Here is a 27,709-nt window from a genome sequence, read left to right as displayed (position 1 = left end):
GTTTTTACAATGGTTGTATTTTGTATCATTTGGGTGTGCGTATGTTTGTATGTGTGTATGTATACCACCAACAACCAGTAAGTACGACATATCTATATTCCAATAATGTAAGTAATATTTGTTTCCAGTGATCTTCTGAACAGCTTACAACAGGAATTCCAACACTTGAGTAATTTACTCCATGGCCACCTTCATCACGAAGAAAACTGTAAGTATTTTTTTTATCTCAGATCGATCTGATCAAAGTGCAGGATTCTTTCTCACTTCGTTATACAGTGGATCTGGCAAGATCCCATTATGGGTCACGTTCTGTGGCAACATCCCATAAGGAGTCATTTTCTCTGAAAACATCCCATTAGGGGTCACGTTATGGTCACCAGCTAAATGAATCAATGCCAATACAGCGTCAAACGCCTTGATGATAAAGTTTAGCAGATGAATTATCTAGCATAGTTGTCAGAATAATTTTTCTATAAATAGCCATTTTGCCTAAAGAACACCGTGTGCATGCATATACATTGTTTGACAAGATGTTGTTTTCAAATGTTGTAGCTTGATAGACTGATGTACATGTAGTATAAAAGTTATTAGGATATGACCTCTGATAAGATGTTGTCAGATTCTCTCAAGAAACAGTGAGAAAACGATCAAATTGATCCGAAGTGTTAGAGTGTCAGTGTCCATATTCAAATTATTGTCTATTTAAAATTGTAAAGTTTACAACGATGTCTTTATACTATATTACTAATGGTGACACCCGGTTTTGATTTTCACAAGACATGTGGAATGCGGCTAGATATCCTTTACATAAATGTTGTAATGAATTGCATGAATACTACTTATCGATGTTTAAATGTATATATACCGGTGTTTGTTTGGTATATTCAACATAGCGGATATTGTTAACGTAATTATTTAGCGCGATTAAATTTTAGCGCAAATGTGAACAAATAAATAATGATCTACTGCATCATTCAGTGGTTCAAAGCGGAAATACCGTTTTACAGTTTCTAGCGCTGGGCATGAACTAGCACTTTAAAGACATCGCAAAAAACGCTAAAATAAAGCTATTGCTTAAATAAGTACTTTGTGAGAGATCATATGATTTAATAAGTTCCAATCATTGTTCCTTTTTGTTGCAGAAATGGTCAACCCATATGTGAAAGTGATGAAAATCATGAAAAATATATGTGTTATAACAAAATAAATATATTAAATAAATCTTCAGCTTTGTTATATTTCTTTCAACTTTAAAACTTATTAACTGAGTCTAGACACAATATACAAGATATTTATTTACCATTGCATATGGTATGACCAGATCACTTTAACACTAGTGTTATTAATACGACAAACAAAGTAACATATAACACAAAATAAAAACAAGTAAGTACCCAAAGCAAATTGCATGAAAATGGCACGTTAGAAACAAACAAGAGGCCAAAGGGCCTTAACGGTCCATCTGACTACCTTGGCAATAATCATATAGGAAATTTATTAGATATAGTGTCATGGTAGCCATCTTCGATTTGGGATCAACCAGTGATGTAACAACGCTTTATCGGAACCATGTCAGGATCATTTCATGCAAGTTTCAGTAAAATAGCACCGGTAGAACTTGAGAAGACGTTCAAAATGTGTTTCAAGATGGTGGCTGTGGCGGCCATCTTGGATTTCAGATCGACCCGAAAAATAACAACACTTTGTCGGGACCATGTCAGGATCATTTCATGCAAGTTTCAGCCAAATTGCACTGGTAGAACTTGAGAAGACGTTCAAAATGTGTTTTCAAGATGGTGGCTGTGGCGGCCATCTTGGATTTCAGATCTACACGAAAAATAACAACACTTTGTCGGGACCATGTCAGGATCATTTCATGCAAGTTTCAGCCAAATTGCACCGGTAGAACTTGAGAAGAAGTTCAAAATGTGTTTTAAAGATGGCAACTGTGGCGGCCATCTTGGATTTTGGATCGACCCTAAAAATGATAATTCTTTGTCCGACCATGTCAGGATCATTTCATGCAAGTTTCAGCCAAATTGCACCGGCAGAACTTGAGAAGAAAATCTTAATGTATTTCAAGATGGCGGCTGTGGCGGCCATTTTGGATTTCGGATCGACCCAAAAAATAACAACACTTTGTCGGGACTATGTCAGGACCATTTCATGCAAGTTTCAGCCAAATTGCACCGGTAGAACTTGAGAAGAAGTTCAAAATATGTTTTCAAGATGGTGGCTGTCGCGGCCATCTTGGATTTCAGATCGACCCTTAAAACGATAATTCTTTGTCCGACCATGTCAGGATAATTTCATGCAAGTTTCAGCCACATTGCACCGGCAGAACTTGAGAAGATCAAAATGTGTTTTTAAGATGGCGGCTGTGGCGGCCATCTTGGATTTCGGATCGACCCGAACAATAAGAACACTTTGTCGGGACCATGTCAGAATCATTTCATGCAAGTTTCAGCCAAATTGCACCGGTAGAACTTGAGAAGAAGAACTAAATGTATTTTCAAGATGGCGGCTGTGGCGGCCATCTTGGATTTCGGGTTGACCCGAAAAATAACAACACTTTGATAGGACCATGTCAGGATCATTTCATGCAAGTTTCAGTGAAATCGCACCGACAGAACTCGAGAAGAAGTTCAAAATGTGTTTTCAAGATGGCAGCTGTGGCGGCCATTTTGGATGTCGGAGCGACCCGAAAAATAACAACACTTTGTCGGAACTATGTCAGGATCATTCATGCAAGTTTCAGTGAAATCGCACCGGTAGAACTTGAGAAGACGTTCAAAATGTTTTTTCAAGATGGTGGCTGTCGCGGCCTTCTTGGATTTCAGATCGACCCGAAAAATAACAACACTTTGTCGGGACCATGTCAGGATCATTTCAGGTAAGTTTCAGCTAAATCGCACCGGTAGAACTTGAGGAGAAGTTCAAAATGTGAAAAGTTAACGGACGGCGGACGGCGCACAGCGCACGGCGGACGACGACGGACGAAACATGACGACTGTAGGTCATCCCGACCCTTCGGGTCAGATGACTGAAAAATGCAATATAAACAGTTTTTTAGGGTACAAATTACAAAAGCAGCATATACATTAATAATACAAGTTAATTCATATAAGTTAAATAACTTAAAGGAAGAGTTAAATAATGAATACACGTATTTCTCACCGGTATTACTGATATAAATTTGAAAGCATTTTGGTGTGTAATATACATATATGCTAATATAGCAAAGTGAAAAACTACTATACACAAATACAGTCTGAATAAACTTTTTTTCTATTCCGAAAACAAAAAATCATTATCTTTTACACATCATTGATATATAGTTAAGCTGGAACTCCATTCGTGTCGCAGACGTGAAAAAGTCGGGGTCATCTTTTCGAGCACGTGGGTTTTGTCCGGGTACTCCGGTTTTCTTCAACACTAAGACCCCTCGCGTACTTACTTCCTGACCATCGGAAGCGATTTACATAAAAAATATAACTAAATAGCATTCAATGTAAAATACATAAAGTTGACATATACAAAATCTTGTATTATAGTTTCAATATGTATTATAAGTAATTCAAATAGAAAGCAATTTGTTTAAAACAAACATGTTTGTTTATAACATTAGTATAGTACATTTATTCAGTGAATGCAATTGGTATCCAATCTTGTTGAATGCTAACAGATTCACCTTTAAAAAAAAGATTAATAATCAAACATATATATATATAAATCATGTTAAAATAAATAGCTGATATTGATGTACATTTTATTTAATGAATTTTATTTACAAAATGACTATATCACAGACATTATATTGTTGACAAAGTGACGTGCTATTATACTATTATTCTAAATATTTTAATCACTATTGTGATAGTATACAGTGTTGATGATTTAGAGTAGCGAATTATATTGGTAGTGTGCAACCTAATAACATCAATTACATTAGAGTTGTCGCCCTTGGCATCTGAAATCTGGAAAAATCGACATATAGTAAAACCTGTCTTAGCGACCACCTCTGTATAACGACCAACCTGCGTGATAAGACCATTATTCTAGAGTTCAAAAGAGCATATTAAACACATTGAAACTTGTTTATAACGATCACCGTGTTTTTAAGACCATATCCATCTATGTTCCTTAGATGGCCTTTATAGACAGTTTTAATCGTAATGCTAATGCATATTAAAATGCATGTTACAGTAAAACATTAAATGATATGTAAGGTATAATATGAAAACAATGTAAAATAAAGTATGCATGTAATTTAAAAACAATCATTAAGTCTTTAACGGTTCTGTACAGAAATGAGCTACAAATATCGTAAAAAACAGATAAGGTAAAGGTTGCATAATTAATTTTGATAAAATGTATGAATATTGTGTAGACCTCGTCGACGCAATATTTTCCCATGTAGATCTGGATATGCTTTACAAGCATATGCAATACAACGAACTTCTACTGCACACAGGATTATTTGATTTATACCTATTAGAACTGCAATAGGGACACTGTCTTACATCAAATGACGTTATACATTAGTCTTTACAATGACGTTATACATTAGTCTTTACAATGACGTTATACATTAGTCTTTACAATGACGTTATACATTAGTCTTTACAATGACGTTATACATTAGTCTTTACAATGACGTTATACATTAGTCTTTACAATGACGTTATACATTAGTCTTTACAATGGCGTTATACATTAGTCTTTACAATGACGTTATACATTAGTCTTTACAATGGCGTTATACATTAGTCTTTACAATGACGTTATACATTAGTCTTTACAATGGCGTTATACATTAGTCTTTACTATCGTTCACACTAACACATTTAAGGTGGTTCGATACAGTCAGGCCTAATAAATTTCCCCTCGTTTAATTTTCTTTAAAATTTGCTCACTGAAAGATTGGTTGATAAACTGGTTATTAAGGCTTTTATATGACATTTGACAGAGCGATTTTTGAAATATTTCACTCTAAATAACCCTACTTTACTGTCTGTTTTCCTCAAAATAAAATTTTACACACACATTTTCAAAGCTTGGTAATTGACAAGAATATTACAAACAACAACATTTTTTTATCTTTATTATGTAAGTTTATATGGGCATCAATGACCTCAATGTCGTTTCCACTCTTAAAAATACATTCATTGTGTATTTTTACGCGAATGCGTGTAAATTTAAATGATTAAGCCATTACACACGCGAATGCGTGTAAATGAGGCCTAAAAGGGCCAATTTTTGCATTTGAATTTCAACTTAAATGCCTAATTCCAAAAAATCGCGTCGTTTAATTTTCTTTAATTTTTTCCACATAATTAAACAGTTGTTTGGGTATGATGAAAGAATATATATATATAAAAAAAAACAGTGACCGCGAAATTTTTGAGTAATTAGCCTTTCTATACCCCTACCCCTAACAATTGACTTTTTCACAATTATATTATCAGACCAAAATCGAGCGGTAATATTTTTTATAAATAACATCTTATATATTTAACATCATAAAGTGTAATAGTCTGATAATATTAATTATTATACCTGTTAATTTTATATCAAGATGCCACCGATATGATGCTATACAAAGCTAAGAAATGGCATAAATTAGCCATTATTTTGCCTGGATATAATATCTGAAAATGAATATGGAAAATTTCGTGTAAAAGATTCCACTTCAATTACCCTTTAGACAATTCATGATTTTATATTGTTTCAGCGAAAAAAATATTTTATCTAAATCTATCTTTCCATCGTCAAGATATCTTAGCTTCAATAGTAGTTTGTGGCAGATATGCATGCATAAATTTGAATTTGGCGCCAAAATTGTAGCTATGAAAAGCGTCTACGTGACGACGATCGAAGTTAATAACTTCAACTTGATCACAATAATGTCGATAAAATCGATGTCTTCAAACACAACTGTATGTTTTTGTATGTTTTTTTGAGTAGATATCTACATATCTAATACTTGTAGATATATATTCATTATACCAAGTAAACTAAAACAGATTTTTGGATCCTCAATATAACTTGTACGGCAAGTGTACAGTACGCCTAAGAAAAAAATTCTTATTCTGAATCTTCGATCTACGTTCAGCTGTAGACAGGTAAATAATTAGTCTATGTCTACATGTAGTGTTTAGTTTCTATAACACAGATATAATACTGGTGTTGACACTAGCTTACGTGTGCTTTTTCGTAAGATAGTATTTGATCAACTGAATCCGAGTACTTCCATGCATTTTCTCAAAACAGGAAATACATGCATCTTCTAATTACAGTAGTTAGGACTATGTCTTATCGTACATGTACATGTAAACAGTAGATAAAGTCTTGTTTCCCGAACGTGTTAGTGCTTATTGAAGATCCTATTAGCTAAACATGATACAAGTAGACATATACATACGCAATATTCAAATATACTAGCTTGTACAAATTGAACGAAGAGCATGGGTGGGGCGATGGAGAGATTATAATAATTTGCTTTTCAAAAGATACATGTAGCATCATGTTATAGCCTAGCCAAATTCAAAGATCTGACAATATTATTTTTCTAGTTTGTCGAAACTAGGTCCTACACCTACTGTTCAAACTTTGATTTTCACCCGGTATCAAGCTTTCGGCAAACCGAACTAAGTACAATATTGACAAAAACGCCGTTTATCGACTATGCTATCCTGATTTTAACGTTAAAAGGTAAGATATCGTTAGACGGATAATATATATCGCTATTCTTCATAATCTTAGTCACAAAAGAGTTTTCATGTGCAGTTCCGAATGTACTCATTGACCCGTGGAGGTCCGAACGAACGGCGCATTCGATCACTGTTCGGAACGTCCTTAATAAAATTTTAAAATAAATCTATGTTCATATTCAGAAAAACACAAACTGGCAACGAATTCATGGTTATACCATAATAAGTTTCATTCAACGGCAATTTGTAGTTGTTATGAGGTGTTCACAATCTGTGTATAATAATGAAGCAATTCCATTGGTCCATATCGGTTCTTAATAGCCGTGATCAATTCATTATTTGCATATTAGAGTTATCTGCCCTTGCAGGTAGGTATTGATAGTGACGTCTTGTGTTTGCGAGCGTAACGTCATTCATTTCGTAGAAAGCGACGCGAATTGCGCTCACAAAATAATGACGTAAAAATCGATACCTACCAGCAAGGGAGCTAACTCTGTTATATGCAAAGACGGAGTACTGTATAGAACAACATTAGTTATAATCAAGAATAACATTGGTTTGGTTACAATGTCACTTACCACATTGTAACATGTAACATTAATTAGTTTATTCCCTTTTCTTCGTCTTTACTTTCGCGAATGAGCCGATAGACCTTCTCCAAGTCCATGAAAAGGAAAGCTGCGAGGATAGAGAGGATGATAAACCCTATAACCGAACCAATCAGAACACTGCTCTGTCTGTCGTCAGTAGCACTTCCCAGTGAACGTCTATACTTTGAAAGGTCCTTCCTGTTCCGCCGCAGTTCGTTGTTTAGGTTCTCCATGATGACAGCTAATTCTTTCGGAGAAGGCGTGGTAGGAGGAGGAGTAGTTGTTGTTTCAGGACAAACACATGACGGTTGTGTAGTGGGATTCTGAAGAACTGCAGCATTGTTGACCGCTTGGGCTACATCAACAAAATTGAATCATACTAAAAGGTGAACATTTATCTCAAAAATAAGTTGTAAAGTCGTTGTTTCGGAATAAAGGTTAAAATTACAAAGAAATATTAAAAAAAATCAATTTTGCTTATAACATGCATTTGATGGGCTAAACTTTATCATTTGATAAAGATCAAAATATATAGTTTCATCAGACAATGACAAAATAAAAATACCATTCATGAGATCATAATGTAACTCACAATTTAGCATTGTGATATTATAGCCTTTTTCAAAAATATTGTATGAACTCAAAAGATTCATTTTTATCGCGCAGCATTCAAAGCCTATATACGCCCTTTTCACATATAATAGTAATCAGTCATACTAACTTGATTTTGAATTTCGTTTAACCGTCCGAACATCACAAACTACTTATTAGATGTTCTTTTTTTCATTTACCTGATTCAGTGGTCACGTCGCATGAACTAGACTCATTTCCCAGACCAATGCAGTAGAGCCCGGTTGATGATGGAGCAGGGTTGTCACATGACCGGAAACGGAAGCGACTGCATTCGGACCATTCCTGCCATGACCCCCACTTTCCATCCGTATCTAAACAAAACATGAAATATTCCTAAGCATTTTACTCTGGTATAGGTTTCTAAAACGTTAAGACCATAGTGCAAGTCATTGTTACTACGGCATCAAATCAAGAAGTTCAAGATGATTTTTACATAGCATGGCCAGTTTTATGAACTTTCCTTAAAAAGTATCCCTAAAATTCTCCATGGAAACCATTTCAGATTTTATGGATGGTTTATTAACTTTTTTCTTTTACTTCTGTAATTCTTTCCTACGTAGAGCTTAAGTAAAGGAAGTCTTTAAAATTGAGGAATATTCATGAACTTTGCTCTACATTTTGTTTCAATGTTTCGTATTTTGTGATTAATAACTTGAGCACAGGACCAATGAGATAATCCAGGTAAATACCGGCTTAAAAGTTTCAAATTCAACAAATAATATATATCGCTTTACAGTATATATGAAAGATAAATGAAGACAGCTTTGAGTTATATCACATGGTCACGTTATTATTTGTATATAAAGTAGTTAGATGTATTGCCATCGCTAAAATTTTCACTTGCACATTAAGTTAATTGAGACAAAATTTCTTTGAAAAAATAGTACTTGCCGAAAAAGTTGACAAACATAGTCTATTCAAAACGATACCAAAACATGCACAATACATGTTAAAATATAATATATTTGTATACCAGGGCATGAAGTATCTTGTTGACAACTGGTAGATTCCTGAGAATCGCCGTCGCAACTGCTTCCACCATGTTGAGGAGTTGGATTAGTACAAGTCCGAGATCTCGTTTGAGTCCCATGAACTACGAGATGAGAACCTTTATATGGATTGCAAGTCATAGAACAGGCATTCCAAGCAATCCATGTAGTCCAATCCCCGTCGACTGTTAATATACGAAAAACCGGAAAGAGATGAAACCAAATGACGAATTAACTGACGGAACATTTGGCTTTTCAAAGTAGGGTTCCAATGTATTACATCCTCGATACTACAGGGGTTCTGATCCCTTACGATTCCTATACTCTTTTGCAATCTTATAGTAACACTAAAGGCAGCTTACAGCAAAATTCTGAGCCAATCAATGGCCAGCTTAAGCTTCATTTGAAGACTGCAGAGAGAGCGACGCCCAACTTCAAAGAGATTGTCAGTGTACCGTTATAGGGATCGTTTGATGTGTGTATTAAATGACTAAATTACCTGTTTTGTTGCCTCCACATTTGCTATGATATAGTCCAGGGATGTAGAGATCGTAAGTGATCGGAGCCCCTGGGGTATCGAAGATGTGTTCATGAGAGCTCAATGTTATGTCTAATTTACTACATAAATATGACATAAGCGTAAAATATATATTTAAAAGACCGAGGACCAAATTGATGTAATCATATTTTTGTTTATAGATGATGAAACTTAATGCACGGAAACCATCTTTTAACAGACAAATTCTTTTGAGAGTAATACATTATCAGAAGCAATATTCATTTAAAGACGACCTCATGTTTCACAAATATGCATTCATGCGGCTCTTGTAACCATACGTGTCTCATTGTAATATGATGAAACTCGAATTTTAAAGTAAAAAATGAGTTCGATAACTTTTCAGATTTCCAAAAGTTAGCAAACCATTGGCTAAGTACACTTACTATCTCTGGTAGACAATTTTACACATTTAAATTATTTTTATAATGCGCGTCGTATTATGTTTCCCGCCGCGGTCCTAATTACCGTACAGTAGTTGACTATCACTACTCTAATCGACAAAAAAAGCAAAATATTTCTTCATTGAAAAATTAGATTTACATCGGAAATCGTATTTATATGATGTTATAATCTAACTTTAGACATAAATTCATATGTTTTAATATCATAATTGTTATAGATAAACTCAGGAATGTAGTGCACCTTTGATATTTTTGACAAACTGAAATTTTACCTGGACATGGCGTCTGTGATGTACATGAACTAGTTTCTATACTAATCCCAGTACACGGCTGGCCCCCATAGAAAGGTCCCGTACATTTCCTAAGCCTTGACCTAGTTCCAACATCAACGCTGGTACCGCATGTTATACTGCAATCACCCCAGTCACTCCACGTGGTCCAAACCCCATCAACTAGTACAATAGAAAAAAAGAAACTTTATTGAAAAATTCGCTGCTATTAATTTTCGAAAATTGTTATTCGTAATTTTAAGATTAATTCAGTTCATTAGTTCAGGATGTTATTCTCCCAACAAACTTATATAATCATGAATTCGAACTGATTGTGTGCTGCACATGTCGTTGTTTGAGACAATTTTCAAGGATGAAACTGAATAGATTGTTTTATGTTTTGTAGATACAAAAAAAAAAAAAAAAAAAAAAGCACTCAGCGATCTCATATCATAAACCGCCAAATATATTCAAATTATTGTTATAATTCAGTTTACTAATTTCTTTTATGGGTTGATTTAAGCTAATGAAAATGCTCGTTACAAGCAAAATGCAATTATTAAGGCATACGCAGGACAATACATATGCTTACATAACGTCATCAATAAGCGAACGTCCCACATTCTATAGATCATCATCAGAAACAGAGCAGGAGCAACAACTTCAACTGTAAAGAACTTGTCTCAGCAATTTACGACTGCTTCTAATGACGTACATGTTTTAAAAGTTTTTCATGCGAACATGGAATATATCATATACTAAAAGCGTTCCCTGAATACATGTCTTCTTTCATCAATTGAATGCATCATACCAAAAAAGATAATTAGTTGATCCTGTTCACCTGGTATCTCTTAATCGTAATGGCGTGGGTTTTGAAAATTTTCATACCAACATTATATCATGAATTCTAATACTTTTCTCAGAAATCGTTGTTTACGAAGAATGTGCGGATTATCATACCAGGAAACGGAGCAGCACAGTCCTCATCGGAAACTCCATCGCCATCGTCATCTGGAAACGAAACAGAAACCAAAATAATATTTGTCATGAAATAAAAAAAAATATTTATTTGATTTTTTGATACTAAATCGTAATTCGCTCTTTAAACTGGCAGCAAGCCCATTGAAAGCCTTACTCGTTGTCAACTATGCTTAAAAAATCGTTGGTAATGATGTTTGTTCTTATTTTTCCAAGACATACAGCAGATTTTATTCGAAGATCTTAATAAAACTTCAACTTTTATTAATGAATCATTAATGCATTATTCTCGATATATTTTGGATTGATGAAGTCGTAGACAAAAACAGAGGGACATTCTTCATAGACGCGAAAAAGAATGTCCGTTAGTCTTTTGACTATAACTTCATAAACTCAAATGATATTGAGAATAATGATTATAATTTAATTTGAATAATTTAATAAAGTACTAATTAACAATAAAACAAATTCAAATGTGGCACACTGATAAGATATGTCAATTAGTTAAGTCTTGCCAATGACTGTGCCGCTTTAAAAATTTCACGCGAAAAAATCTACACATGTATGTATAAAGTCATGATACTCGCCGTACAATCCTCCCGGCCTATTAAAAAATGACCTCAAAGATCCAACCAATAGAAATGAGTGTAACATATTTAACTAAATATACAGGTCTGGATTCATAGATATGAGATTAGTTTGACCGGTAGAGTTGCAAATAGACAACAATTATAACTTCTCACGAAAAATATATGCTGTCGATGACATTTTTTATATACGAGTACATTGGGACTAAACCAAAAGATACTATTATTATACGCAGAGTTGTCTCCCTTCCGGTTTGTTTAAAAATGGCAGACGATCGCGACAAACTCAGACGCTTTAGGGTTGTTGAAGGAGCCAAGATTAAAAATATTCTCGAGGCAAAGGATGCAAAGATTACCAAGCTGCCAACTAGTGCGGCTGTCAATTGTTTTAGAGAATATCTAAAGGAATCATTAAAAAATACAGATTTCGATTCATTGAATCAGGATGAGCTAGATGAAGCACTGCAACAGTTCTACGGTGGTTCACGCAAAACTGAAGAAATCAGCAAACTATGGGTTACGGTCTCAACCGACACATTCAAGATAATATAAACAAAGATATTGTAAAAGATGCGGAATTCAGAAAATAAGTTCTGTATTTTTTGCAGATGTTTCTACAGAGTTAAAACGTGAAGGGTTAGGAAAACTTTATCATCACCCTCCAATTTCAAAGGAAGATTTGAGAAACCTGGATATGTGACAACAAAGTGTTTTGTACCGATAAAACATGTGGCCGTCGAAAGAAGGTGTGGTTTGAAATAATGCTGGTTTTATGTAGACGAGGCAGAGAAAACCAGAGGTCAATGACAAACGAAACATTCGCCAGTGGCACTGAAACCAATGGGAGCAAATATGTCAATTTAAAGTTTGACAAACTAGACAAGAATCAAAGAGGTTTCGGGGAAGAAAACACCGTAACAGAGAGTCGACTGTATGAAATTTAAGGTAAGTTTTTCGAAATTGTATATTTTCTATATATTTCATTTAAAAAAAATACTAAATCATCCATAACCCTCAGGGACCTTCTCTTCCTTCTTCAAATGGAATCGTTATAAATGAATAGTTCACGATCGCTTGAGTTGTTTCATGTCTTGTTTAAATGTAAACTAGTGGATAGCTTATTTGCTATAATGTAAGGCTTAGTTAGAATTACTATCGATCCTTATTCAATTTTAGGCAGTGAAGTTTGTCCTGTCAAATCGTTCATGAAGTTACTGACCAACTTACACCCAATGCGAAATGACCTCTAGCAAAGACCAAAAGATTCGTTCGAACCGGTTGATCACCCTTGGTATTATGAATCACCAATGGGAAAAAACTCTATCTCATATGATGTCGGAAATTTCCAAAATTGGTAATTTGTTGCAAAATTACAAAAACCATTCAATCAGAGCACCATCCATCATCATTCTAGACAATGGAAGTATCGACGGCCGTCATATCATGAAGAAATCGGGTTTCCAAAATAAAAATATATATATATATTGATTTCTTACTCTCATAATGTCAGTGAAAGAAAGAAAACGGAAATATCTGACACGTTTTCAAATGTACTAATTCCCTAACCTAACAAACAAAAACCTGAAACCTATTGTACTAACATAAAGCAACCAGCAAATTCATGGCATATTGGACTTGAATGATGAAGATTTCAAAGATTTGGCAGCATTTTTTTTAATAAAAATCCATTTTAACTTGAAGTAGTTGCTGTGGATGTTGAGGATAAAATTAAGGACAGTGAGGTAAATGTCAACCGTACTGTTTTAACACGTAATACACAGAGAAATGTTCTAGGCCCACATGGTGTTTGCTCTTTTAATCCAAGTGTCAGTGACAATTGTAATGTCAACACTAACATCAGGCTTTGAATTCCTGATTCAGTTTGGCAGTTTTATGTTTTCGGTATTATAAACAATTCATGGCTCCAGTGACAAAGTCATATGAAGGTTTATTCACCCTCAGTTATTATATTTCCCAAGGGCTTGAGAATAGCATTCATATCACACTATCACGAGGGCCATATATGCATTTGAATACAACAATTTAACAACGCTATTTTTTTGAAATTCCAATTAATGTCTTATAACATCATCTAAATAAAATAGTTGTTAACGTCCCCTCACCATGTTGATTTATTCGTGTCTATTTAATATTTTATTTATGTGTCATTTTCGCAAGTTCAATTATTCGATAAATCAATATACTACTACAGGGGCGTAAGAAGCATTTTTATACTTCATTTTTGAAAATTGGGGGGGGGGGGGGGGGGGGGGGGGGGGCAGGGGGGCCCCCCCCCCCCCCCCCCCTCCGTTCCGCAGAATGGGGGGCAAACATTTCTTTTTGCCCCCCCCCCCCCATTTTCGCTGAGTGAAATTTTCTAAAATTGCACATTTGAAAGAAAAAATGGGTCCTCCTGCACATTTTTATACTTCATTTTTGAAAATTTTCCGCTGCGCGGCGCTTTTCCTAAAATGTTCAAGCGCGTAATGTTAAAACCTTTAATAATAACCATTAAGTGATTATACTATTTCAAAAAATAATAAAAGTTGAATTTCTTTATATATCTTGGCAAGTTACACAACAATGTGCCGATGGTGTGGATCCGGTATGTTCAGATCGAGCTGGGTTGCATAATGATATGACGACACTCACAATAATCATTTCTAAATGCAGGTAAATTTAAATCGAAAAATTGCCGTGTTAAGAATGCTTTAAAATCGTCAAAATACAAAATCGTAATATTTTTTCTCAGGAGGAGACCTCCGTACCCCACAAAAAAACACAAAAAAAAAACAAAATCTCGCGCCTATGGCGCTCGCAAATTCAACAAAATGCAACGTAAAACTCATCTCAACCGTTCTAAATTGTCAAAAAATTTCCCGGGGGAGACCCCGGACCCCCAAAACACCAGAAACATATAGCTTCGGCTATCAAAAGTTATTTCACTGTTCACCTTGGTGCTATAGATCAATATTTTGTGTATTTCTCACCTGCTCCGTTGTTATCAGATGTACACAGTTCCTCATCTACATAGCCGTCACAGTCATTATCTATTCCGTCAGAATCCACACTGACCGTGGGAGTACAGGGCTGTTCAAAAAGGGAAATAAACATGGTCAGAGAACTCCTAATATTAAAAAAACAATAGCAACAACATGGTCAGAGAACTCCCAATGTTAAACAAACAGTAGCAAAAACATGGTCAGAGAACTCCCAATTTTACACAAACAATAGAAAATACAATAAAAAAAATCAAATATGTAATACATTTTTACATGTTCAGGGAACTCCCAATGTTACACATGTGGAATAGACATTGTCAGAGAACTCCCAATGTTACATATGAGAAATAGACATTGTCAGAGAACTCCCAATGTTACATATATGAAAAAGACATTGTAAGAGAACTCCCAATGTTACATAAACAAATATGTAATACATTTTTACATGTTTAGAGATCCCCAATGCTACACATGTGAAGTAGACATTGTCAGAGAATTTCTAATGTTACATATGTGGAATATACATTGTCAGAGAATTTCCAATGTTACACTTGTGAAATACACATTGTCAGAGAACTCCCAAAATTACATATGTGAAATAGACATTGCCAGATAATTCCTAATGTCACATATGTGAAATAGACATTGTCAAAGAACTCTCAATGTTACATGTGTGAAATTGACATTGTCAGAGAACTCACAATGTTACACTTGTGAAATAGACATTGTCAGAGAACTTCCAATGTCACATATGTGAAATAGACATTGTCAAAGAACTCTCAATGTTACATGTGTGAAATAGACATTGTCAGAGAACTCCCAATGTTACACATGCGAAATAGAGATTGTCAGAGAACTTCTACTGTTACATATGTGAAATAGACATTGGCAGAGAAGTGCCAATGTTACATATGTGAAATAGACATTGTCATAGAACTCTCAATGTAACATGTGTGAAACTGACATTTTCAGAGAACTCCAAATGTTATACATGTGAAATAGACATTGTCAGAGAACTCATAGTGTTACACTTGTGAAATAGACATTGTCAGAGAACTCACTATGTTACACTTGTGAAATAGACATTGTCAGAGAACTTCCAATGTCACATATGTGACATAGACTTTGTCAAAGAAATCCCAATGTTACATATGTGAAATAGACACTGTCAGAGAACTCCCAATGTTACACAAACAATAGAAAATACATGGTCAGAGATATCCCAATGTTACACATGTTGAATAGACATTGTCAGGGAGTTTCCAATGTTACATATGTGAAATACACATTGACAGAGATCTTCCAATGTTACATATGTGAAATACACATTGACAGAGATCTCCCTATTTTAAATATGAGAAATTAATATGGTCAGATAACGCCCAATGTTACACAAACCATTACGAAACATGGTCAGAGAACTACTAATGTAAAACAAAGAATAGCAAAAACACGATCAGAGAAGTCCTAATGTTACATAAATTAGAAAATACATTGTCAGAGAACTCCCAATGTTACATAAACAAATATGTAATATATTTTCACATGTTCAGAGAACTCCCAATGTTAAACAAATAATAGCAAAAACACGATCAGAGAAGTCCTAATGTTACACAAACAATAGAAAATACATTGTCAGAGAACTCCCAATGTTACATAAACAAATATGTAATATATTTTACATGTTCAGAGAACTCCCAATGTTACACATGTAGAATACACATTGTCAGAGAACTCCCAATGTTACACTTGTGAAATAGACATTGCCAGAGAACTCCCAATGTTACACATGTGAAATAGACATTGTCAGAGAACTCCCAAAGTTACATATGTGAAATAGACATTGTCAAAGAACTCCCAATGTTACATATGTGAAATAGACATTGTCAGAGAACTCCAAATGTTACACAAACAATAGAAAACACATGGTCAGAGATATCCCAATGTTACACATGTGTAATAGACATGGTCAGATATTTCTCAATGTTACATATGTGAAATAGACATTGTCAGAGAACTCCCAGTATTACATATGTCAAATAGACATTGTCAGAGATCTCCCAATGTTACATATGTGAAATTGACATTATCGGAGAACTCCCAGCGTTACACATGTGAAATAGACATTGCCAGAGAATTCCAAATAGCACGCATGTGAGATAGACATTGTTAGAGAATTCCAAATGTTACACGTGTGAAAAAGTCATTGTCAGAGAACTCCCAATGTTACATATGTGATATAGACATTGTCAGAGAACTCCCAATGTTACTTATGTGAAATAGACATTGCCAAAGATCTCCCAATGTTACATATGTGAAATTGACATTGTCAGAGAAGTCCTTCACAAGGTTTTATATGTGAAAAAATATATGGTTAGAGAACTCCCAATATTACATATGTGAATTAGACATTGTCAGAGAACTCCCAATATTACATATGTGAATTAGACATTGTCAGAGAAATCCCAGTGTTGCACATGTATGTGAAAGTTTTCAACAAGTGAAGTTTAACGCTCTAGTGAAGAACGATGACGAAGCAATTCATGTTGCTACGTCACTAATCTATTTGCACATATTTTAGTTTATATACGTAGCTTATTTGTACTGAATACAGTGAAGCATGTTTAGCAACCTCGAGCTATTTAATTATCAGATTTCGGAAAGATACGCTACTTTTTATATCGATATATCCACTCCTGGACAATGTAATTATGAAACCGAAGACATTTCTGAAAAGAAACACTATCTACCCACCGATCTACAGAGACGGCATTAGTGTATTGTAATTCTATTTATATGTTCATTACAGGACCAAACTATTCTTAACTGTTGTCGCACACTGTTTTGCTAACAATGGTGGATATGATGGCAGTGATAACAACCCCTGGCTTATCGAGTATGCAGCACACGTTGATTTCTACCCATTAATGACCTTTGATAATCAGCGATGCTCTCCTAATCAATTGTGTTTGTTTGATCAATCAACGTCCTATTAAAGGTCAGGGTCATGTAATGACGGCCTCCCATGTATGCGTTGTGTAGCGTTTATGTACTGCGAGGTGAGTGTTTATGGAGACCGCGGTATGATTTAGTGCGAGGTGCGTGTTTTGGGAGACTGTAATATAATCGTGCTGTGTCTTCTTTTATAGTGGAGATGTTGCCTTTATATAGTAAAATATATTACTAAGATAAGAATAACCCCGTACTATATACAACGTAACACCCGAAGTGACACCCATAGTGACCCCAAAACGTCAGGTTGAAGAGTGTACCATCCATGATGTATTAACAGTCATGTTTGCTGATTACGAGTCACATCAGTTATACATACATGTCTCGTTGGTGTAAAAGATAAAGGAGGAGTGTCAATTTGTGGCCTTTGGTGGCATAAGCATTATCGTTTGTTTACAGATACACGGGGGTTAGGACATAATGTTTTTTCTCTCAGACCTACTCGTGTAATACTGGCTGGTCTCGGGCAATTACACTCATGTAGCCTGAGGCTTTAATGCATGGCTATCTATGCATTAAAGCCTCGTGACGTCAAAGCGTCAACAGAATCACTATTTTCAAGGTAGAATTTTAACATGGTTTTTTTCAGAAACAAGACTAGATTTACTTTAATAGATAATTGATACGTGATTTGCGTTGAAAATATCATGCAATTATTATGTATGAAGAACTGGCTTGCATTTGCATTTTTGTTTTTGTTTTTAGATTTATTTCATAATGGCGAAAAATCATTGTTATACAATTGCAATAAAACGCATCGGGTTTTACAATATGTTGTGACCTTCGGGTAGAATATCCATATACTTCATATCCATTATTCTTGAATAAATGACACTTAACAAAATGACTCCAACCTGACGTTAATCGTATGATATATCATGATGTCCTAAACTGAGTATCTGTAAAAAATGTTTATCGGCAATGGCCGCCAGAGAGCCCAAATTGACATTAATCCTTTGCAATCTAATTGTGTTTCTGAAAGTGTCGTGTTTAGGCCAATTACGGTGCTGTGAGATGAAAACCCCAAAATAACGATAATCAATGCCTAACAACTTCTTAATGTTTACTTCGACCTCGTTGAGGGCTAGTGATATAATGTCGGTGCATTTGCTTTTCTTCAAAATCATTTTTATTATAATAGAGTCAGGTCACATTCAGGGTTTCTTCTAAACCTGGCACGTCCATATATTACCCTGCTTTGTTATTGCATTGACCTCTTTAAACAATTCTAATATATAGATATCTAGTTGCATTTCATTTGCTTTCCAATAAAATATGATTAATAAAACCCCCAAAGTATATATCGCAGTAATGATGATAATAAAAGTTAATATTAATAACCTAAGACAATCATAGTCCCTGTACGGTAGAGATCCTTTAACGCCTCCACAGGTATTTCAAATTAAATATTTGAAATGCCATTCCAAACCAACATGTTGTCAGTCATGTGCTGCTGAATACAAATACATTGGCACTGAATAAGTAATGGATACTACCACAAAACCCTATTGCAGAAATCGACAACGTTCAGAGCGGTGGAGCATTAAATTTATATGACATAACTGCGCGAAAATTTTGACAGGCTATTTTTCAAAATAATCCATTAAAAACCATCAGGTATGATGAATAAAGCATCAGTTAAACACAAAATTTATATACTGCAAATCTCTTGGTGGTTACACATTATGTGTGTTTACCGTTTAGATGGAGTAATATCTACAGAAACCGCTGTATAATTACTAATATTACTGTAAAATATGAAATGGAATTGTAGATCGCAACTTAGCCTCATGGTCTGACCGTATCTTTTCATCTCAATGCACTGTATATGTTAATATAGTAATGTTTGGCAGACCTGCCTAAAATCATTTTCAGCTCTTTTATTTGTTTCTAAAATTAAAACCTATGCATTGTAAGTATTGTGATTGTAAAAATCTTGATAATTTTTGGTGGTGAATAAAACATACATTTATTTTAAAAAAATCTTCTAGATTAGTAAGCATCACAATAACGGCACATGACTTTAATAATTTGTACTTTTTTAATTGATTACAAATAAGTTCTTTGATTTATGGTATGATTATCCGTTGAAATTGAAAAAGAAATATATTGTAAAACAAATTTGTATTAAAACATAAACCACGCGTTTGACATCCTTGATACTCCAGGGACTACTACCACTGTCGTTATACCCACCATGGGACCATGTTATGCCGAAACAGAAGGCTCTGTGTGCGATAAAGTGTATATAACACGAGACAGGATTATGTTTCCTTCTTCTGTAATTTCCAAGGATGTCTCTAAATACATGTGACTTCCATATTATTATGACATAATCTAGGAGTGGATGTCGCAACAGTGATAGTAACCCCTGACATATTTGAGATGATCATCGGCAAGGCAAAGAGATGCTGCTATTTATATACAATCAGCAACCTACAAATTTTAAGAACATTTTCGAACTGAAATAAAGAAACCAAATTCCAAAATGCAATAATTTCCCACACTTACTAAAAAAAGATTTCTAAGATGAGCAAGAAGCAGAGAACAGTGTATCATGGCAATTTCTGTTTTATCAACAAAAGCTAATGACTAAATGCATTTTTTTCAAAAAGCGTAGCAAACTCCACTTAAGGTAAAGCTTCGATAACCGCTTTAAGTTTATCATAAAAACTTTACATTTATTATATGATCTATGTCAAAACAACAATTATGATATACTTCTTTTGTCTCTCTGATAATTCCGTTGTTAAGCGTTAAGTTATTAATTATAAACAAATAGAAGGAAAATAAGCAACTGTTAAAGTACATGTACATGCGATAATATCCACTTAATTCGCATTTAATTGAACGCTTGTGTAATTGTGATGTACATAGGACACTATTAAGCCATTTTGCAAAATACAAAAAAGAAAAAAAAATGAATAAATAAAAAAAATTAAACAGCAAACTGTGTTAAAACTGACATAATGACAATATCGTTTACTGTAATCCTGTTACTTATGAATACCGTCGTACTAGCAGGTTACCTCAAAGCAAGTAATTTTTGTGTCGACTTAATGTCGTGGTTTTTTGTTTGTTTGTTTGTTTTGGTTTTTTTGTCGCATGGCTTATTTACGAAGATTTAATTCAGGCTCTCGACTCTAATGATTATTTTTGGTGACGATGTATGTAAGCTACTTCCTATAAATGTATGAAAATATTATATCTGATGCTCAGTTCGGTTTTTTTACCTGGTTTTGGTACCAGGGACGCTATTTTTGCGTTACACAAGTTTAATTATTAATTATATAGAACAATATAAGAAACTTAATTGTGATTTTATCCTTAATGGTAAGGCTTTTGATAGTGTAACGCACCACAATTTATGGTATAAACGTTGAAGTAGTGGTGTCAGAGGTAGACTGCTAAAGATTTTCACTATCAAAAACAGGAGCAGACGATTAAGTATTTTTCTTGAGTTACAAAAGTTACTTACTTACCACCATTGAAAAGTTTGAGCTTCTAATTTTACTTAAAGATAAATACATGAAAAATAATTAATTGCATCCCGAAAAAATTACAAGGCACTGAATTATATATGGAATGAAGTAATGTTTGCGCATGCACAAACGTCGAAATCAATTATTTTATGTTATTTTTTGTGTTAATGAGGTATATATATACATGATTAAACACAAATTATTGTTCAAATGATGAATATCATTTATGCTCTATCGGCGGTGGAGCATCTTTAATGTAATTAAATCAATTTATGATAATGTTCGCTCATGTGTGAAATTGACTGGTTAATGATCTGCTATGTTCGATATACATGTCGGTTTATTACAAGGGGAATCGTTATCTCCGATACTTTTTTCATTATTTGTTAATTATACGGAAAGTTATTTCTTCAAATTCTTATTGTCAAAGTTATTCATTACAGTTGATAAACCTCTTCATGCACATGTATGCGGACGATACAGTTTTATTCTCGGAAGATGCCACCGATCTCCAGTGTATGCTAAATTGTTTACAGACTTACACAGAGAAATAGAATTTGAATGTTAATACAGATAAAACTAAAACTTTTGTATTTAGGAAAAGGAAAACAGTTTCGCTTTCTGAAAATTGGACGTGTAAAGGTAAATCTATAGAAATTGTTGATAAGTTTTGTTATCTTAGGCTGATTTTTAACTATCATGGGAAATTTACTATGACACAAGATATATTGGCATCACAAGGAAGGAAAGCATATTATGATTTTAAAAAGAAAATGAAAGATTTCGCCCTTAATACTGAGACAAAAATGTCATTATTTGATTGAATTACGGAAGAGAAGTTTGGGGACATATAATGTATCAAATTGAAAAAAAAATCCTTCTTTTTTTCTTAAAGAGCTTTTAAACATTAAGCGAACTGTCAACACTTCCATTGTGTACTTTGAAACCGGGATTTCGTTGTATGTACAACGTAAAATATCTATAATGAGATATTCGTTAAAATTTTAAATTCTAGTAACTGTGTTTTAAAACCATGTTACGAGGCTTAGTGAGTTGGATGTCAGAAAACCTAATTGCAAAGTTAATTGGGTTTATAATATTAAACGTGAACTTTGTAATTTGGATTTTCGTTATGTTTGGACTAGGTAATGTGTATTAAATGAATTTTTTTTGCAATTGTATGTTCAACGTGTCCATTATGTATTCATTAAAGAATTACGCAGTGCCTTTGATGAAGAAATTTGTAACGAACCTACACCTTAATTGATTCTTTAAATATTTATGTGTATGGGACTGTCCTCCGTCATCTTGTATATTACATGTATATGTGAAGTTTGATTATATTAAATTATGTATAAAAACTTGAAACTTGAAAACTTGAAACCTATCGCCCTTCCGTCAAATACGCAACAATTGATCAAACATGGAACTACGAGTTTAAAGATCATTTAACGACCCCATTCCGTAGATGCGTTAGGTTGCGAGAGGGGAATGGGTGTATTTGATAGACTATCGTGTCTCCTTGTGATAACGAAACGTTTTCATTAGTGTTCATGCTCATATTAAATTCTTACAGGCTAACTTAAATACATGTATACCCATACTTACCAGGTTGGCTGGACCAAGTCGAAGTCCCACTGCTATTCCATAGCTTTCGTACTGTGCTCGACCATATAGTACTCCATAGAATGCAACAATGGGCGATACGTGGCCAATATGGTGGTACCCGTCAGTAATAGTTATATAACACCCTGCCATGGTAGTGCCTGGTATATCTTGAAAGACAGTACTACTTGGGAGCGGATTTCCGTCAAGGCGTAGTCCAGTCTTTTGACTTGATGGTACAACAAGCATCAAGAAATTCTCGTAGCTTCCAGTGGCAAGGCGAGGTGTTGTAAAAATATATCCTGCCAAGTATTGCTCCCGCGGGGTCACCATAATCATTGAGGGATCGTGTTTGTCGGAATTGCTAGACTGACTTAAGACAAACTGCACCACCATGATAGCGTGATTTGAAATGAATGAACAGTATCGCCCTGGGAGAATATGAAGTAATTCAAAGTCCCCAGCAGTTGCAAGAGACACAGTTGTGTCGTAACTATCTGAGTCTTTTAGGCACTTGACTTCGACCGATGTGGCATCTACAGAAGATACAATTTTGAAATAATCTCCAACCGTTCTTTGTGGAATAGGGGCAACATTAAAATTTTTCCCCCATTTATCCACAGAGAAAAGCTGTTCGACCAAGTGATCACTACTCGTACCACTGTTCACAATTGTTCTTCGATTTCCGCTCAGAAATGTTATTGGTTTGTTTGAGGTGATGTGTGATCCAGTCAAATCTCCAGGACTTTGAATCTGTGCTGTTCCGTACTTGTCTAAGAAGATCTGAAAATGTGAACCAGGTTGATATGTACTTTTTCCAAAATCTAAAGGTTCAGCATCTGCGTTGTTTGAAAGTTCAACATCAACAACCGTTCCATCCTCCGTTGCCACAATCGCAAACTGACAGTGGTCATCGGGGAACTCTGTTACTGCATAGTATTCAGTACCTAGACTGTGCAATGGGAAAGCTAAATACCCATCACTCGTGTACTTTTGTCTATTAATGAGCACCAGAACAATTTCCCCACTTGTCTCGACATGAATTCCTTGCGATGACTGCCCACTCCCTACAAGCTGTAATGATATATCTATTTCCAGTTTCATGGAGTCTTCATTGTTGACAATTTCTTGTTTCGACAAGTGGAATGATGAAAATAAAGGAGCTGTGACGTTGACCGAGACCGGTTCATTTCCAGCTGGTAGTATAAACATCTCGAGAGGTAGTACCGCAGCCCTTTGTTCCGCTGAGTAATCTTTTTTCTCATTCTCTGTGTAAGCGACAAAATATTCATTTCCACCATTGTCATTAGCGCAAAACCCTTAAAACAAAACGCAGAAAAGCAACACATAAGTTATTTTAAATAAGATCATATCTGATACGCTAGTGTAGCAGGATTAGACAGGGTAGATGATGGTGACCATATAATGAAAATAATGAGTAAAAGACAATAAAATAATGAAACTTTAAAATACACTGTAATGAAATGAAAGCAAAACTTCAGCAAGTTTGGAAAATACTACCTGGAATATGGATTTTAAATAGGAACAAAATTTAACATTATCACCATATTCATAAGATATTAAATGCATAGGATGAGTAATTGTATGATATTAATGAAAGGGAGTGTGATAACACGAAAGAGTTGAACTTATAGATATATGAAAAGGATTCTGTAAGTTTGTTCTTTATCTAACCTTCCTCCATTTTCTTTCACTATTCGTGTGGTGTTTGACTGCAATACGCAAGACGGTGTGAAAATAGAATGATAGTGAATGAATGAGATGATTAAATGCAAAGAGTCAGATTGTTTTCTTCTTTTTGTAATCTCTTTTACTTTACTACAATCAAGTAGTACCTAAATTAGTTTCTGGGTGCTTAAAATTGAGGTTTCAGTTTCTAATTCTTGTGTGGCCACTGCATTTTCTGCTCTCACTTTTATGAATGGCTGTTTATTTCAGTTAGAGATCATCAAAGTCTTTATTCTGCGCAAGATGCACATGTAAGAATCAACGTGTTTTTAAAGTTTTGACCAGAATCATCACTGCACAATAAGCCTGACCTAAGCGATTATGTTTACCAACTAAACGAATTTCTCTTAAACCAGTTGAAGACAAGTATTTGTGCGTTCGCCTCCCTGAGAAAGGCTCTGGATTCTGTCCCACAGGCGAGACACACCATACATATAGTCTATTTGAGGGATATAAAAGTTCTTGCTCCTGCGTAGGGAGTGAGAGAATTGGTTTATCCGTTTTCGGTATATGTAAGCGGTTCGCTTGATGAAGAGATCGTTAATAGGGATACTTACACTTGGATTACTTACAATAGGGATACTTACAATAGGGATACTTACAATAGGGATACTTACAATAGGATTACTTACAATAGGATTACTTACAATAGGATTACTTACAATAGGATTACTTACAATAGGATTACTTACAATAGGGATTACTTACAATAGGGATACTTACAATAGGGATACTTACAATAGGATTACTTACAATAGGGATACTTACAATAGGATTACTTACAATAGGATTACTTACAATAGGGATACTTACCATTGGGATATTTACACTTACAATAGGGATACTCACAATAGGGATACTTACAATAGGATTACTTACAATACTTACAATAGGGATACTTACACTGTGTATACTTACAATTAGGATACTTACAATAGGGTTACTTATTCTTAAAATATTTTATGATTTTTATTTTCGTATTTTGTACATTGAATTAAAAAAACAATTACTTCTGTAATTTGCATGATAGGACTAGACTACTTTTTAAACAAATATAGTGTGTTAATAAACAGATCATTATCTCTGGAAGGTTACCCACTCAATCGAATACACATTATCATTGCGTGGCTGCCATGCATTTTGTAGCTGTGTCACTACTATATCTACTATAACGGGTAGGGCTACAAGATTAACATTATAGTGTGTTTCATCAAACAGCGGCCGATTAATATTATGAGATCAGAAGAGGAGATAATTGCAATGTGGTATATGAAATATAAATGAAATAGACCCAAAACAGAAAATTTGGCATGTTTATATGAATTGTGGACGCTCCCCTTTAAACATTCATACTAGGAGGTAACACAATATAAAACAATACAAAATAACCGGATTTAGGAGAAAGTTTGAGGAAAGGGAACTTAAAGATGCTCCTCCGCTGACAAATGGTAGTTTTTCACTATCAAAAACCGGAGCAGACGATTCAGTATTTTTCTTCAGTTACAAAAGTTACTTACTTTACACCATTACCACCATTGAAAAGTTTGAGCTTCTAATTTTACTTCAAGTTAAAAATATGAAAAATAATTAATTGCATCCCGAAAAAATTCCGTGGCACTATATCCTATATGGAATGATGTACAGACTGCGCATGCACCAAAGGCAAATAAATTATTTTTTTTATTATTTTTTTGTGTTAAATAAACATATATACACCATTAACACCAATTATTGTTAAAATGATGAATATCATTTATGCTCTGTCGGCGGTGGAGCATCTTTAATTAAGTGAATTATCAAAAAAATAGTCATGTTTCCTTCCATTTCACTACATTCTACGAAATGTTACCGAATCCACTTCAAATTCGTCCAAAGCGATATGATAATGTAAGCCAAGTCGTTTTACATGTACATTTCGCGTATTTTAAGTTATATGTGCCGTATTTTTCATACTCATAAATCAATATCAGCTTTTGATATGCTACTTATCAACAAAAGTTACCAACATTTTGAGAATTACAGTTCTTTCAATGCATAGGTTCTAACTTTTTGTGCACAAATAAGGGCTGAAAATGAACTTCGGCAATATAACCAATATTCATATTTGCATCTACAGTGCAGTGAAAGGAGTAGATACGGTTGGACCATGATTGTGGTCAGCCATATCATTACACATTTTTACAGTATTATCAGTAATTGTAAAGTGATTTCTGCATATGTTTCAATTAAAACATACATCAGGCATAAAAAACAACAATTTTACAGTACATAATTTTTATATTGTAACTAGTGTTTATAAGGCATCTGAAAACCATTTGAATAATTTTCACAGCTTAATTCACCTTAATTCATGGTTTTCAATTAATTAAAGAAGAAAGAAATCACATGTAAATCACATGTCAAAAGTTACGGCACATATAACTTTAACAGGTTTGGGTTTAGTTACTTTAACGTCCTATTAACATACAGGGATGTGCCATGTTTGTTGGTAAAGGAAAGGCGGAGTACCTGGAGAAAAACCGCCGTCTAGAAGTAAGTACCTGAAAATGGTACCACGTGGGATTCGAAATCGCGATCCTGGGGTGGAGGAACTCATATGTCGAGACATCTAAATCACTCGGCCACCGCGGCCCCTATAGTTTTCACACGTAAGTAGAAATACCAAACATCAAACGGCGCAAAAAGTATCAAGGCATAATACAGAAGAACTATATCATTCTAATAAAATCACGATAATAAAAAGTCACAAGTAGTCATATTTAGGCATGAAAAGGCAGAAATGAATAAGTTTGCAGGATTGAGCTTAACCCGTCCATACACGTACTTTTATGTCAACAAAACAATAAGTATTTGGTTCGCTAATTTTATTTTTATACTCGTCGACGAGGGAACGCATATAAAAAGTTTTAATATCTATAATATAATAAGTATCACGTGAATCGTACACCAGTAGCCATGAACTAACGCGAGCTTCGTAATATTTTATTTCACTCCCCCAGAAAATATCGTGGTCGTGAGAAATGAAAATTCAACATGAGTATCAATAAATAAATTATTTAAATTCTAACAGGCGATTGGCATTTCTGTTTTCACTGAGCATTAGAAGGTGTAAACAGCTTTAGTCAGCTTACAAAAAAACA

At 34.5% G+C, this 27,709-nt stretch overlaps 2 protein-coding genes across 3 annotated transcripts in view; one reads left to right on the top strand and one right to left on the bottom strand.

The window, feature by feature from the left end:
• The window catches only part of LOC138306926 (uncharacterized), a 119,672-nt gene extending 118,451 nt beyond the window's left edge, over positions 1-1,221 (top strand). For both annotated transcript variants that reach the window (XM_069247497.1, XM_069247498.1), the window contains exons 13-14: positions 129-208; positions 1,143-1,221. In XM_069247497.1, the coding sequence (XP_069103598.1) occupies positions 129-208; positions 1,143-1,144 (82 nt within the window). In that variant the 3' untranslated portion in view covers positions 1,145-1,221. The remainder of the gene's footprint in view (positions 1-128; positions 209-1,142) is intronic.
• Positions 1,222-3,816: 2,595 nt separating this feature from the next.
• LOC138307129 (uncharacterized) lies at positions 3,817-24,191 on the bottom strand. The gene is given in 7 exon segments (XM_069247759.1): positions 3,817-7,658; positions 8,095-8,247; positions 8,910-9,110; positions 10,158-10,337; positions 11,115-11,165; positions 14,710-14,809; positions 22,824-24,191. Coding segments are annotated over 7 exon segments (2,397 nt in total). The 3' UTR covers positions 3,817-7,314.
• Positions 24,192-27,709: the final 3,518 nt, after the last annotated feature.

The sequence above is a fragment of the Argopecten irradians genome, chromosome 14 (genome assembly GCF_041381155.1).
Source record: "Argopecten irradians isolate NY chromosome 14, Ai_NY, whole genome shotgun sequence".
NCBI classification, from domain to species: Eukaryota; Metazoa; Mollusca; class Bivalvia; order Pectinida; family Pectinidae; genus Argopecten; species Argopecten irradians.
This window is presented reverse-complemented; position numbering and strand designations above follow the sequence as displayed.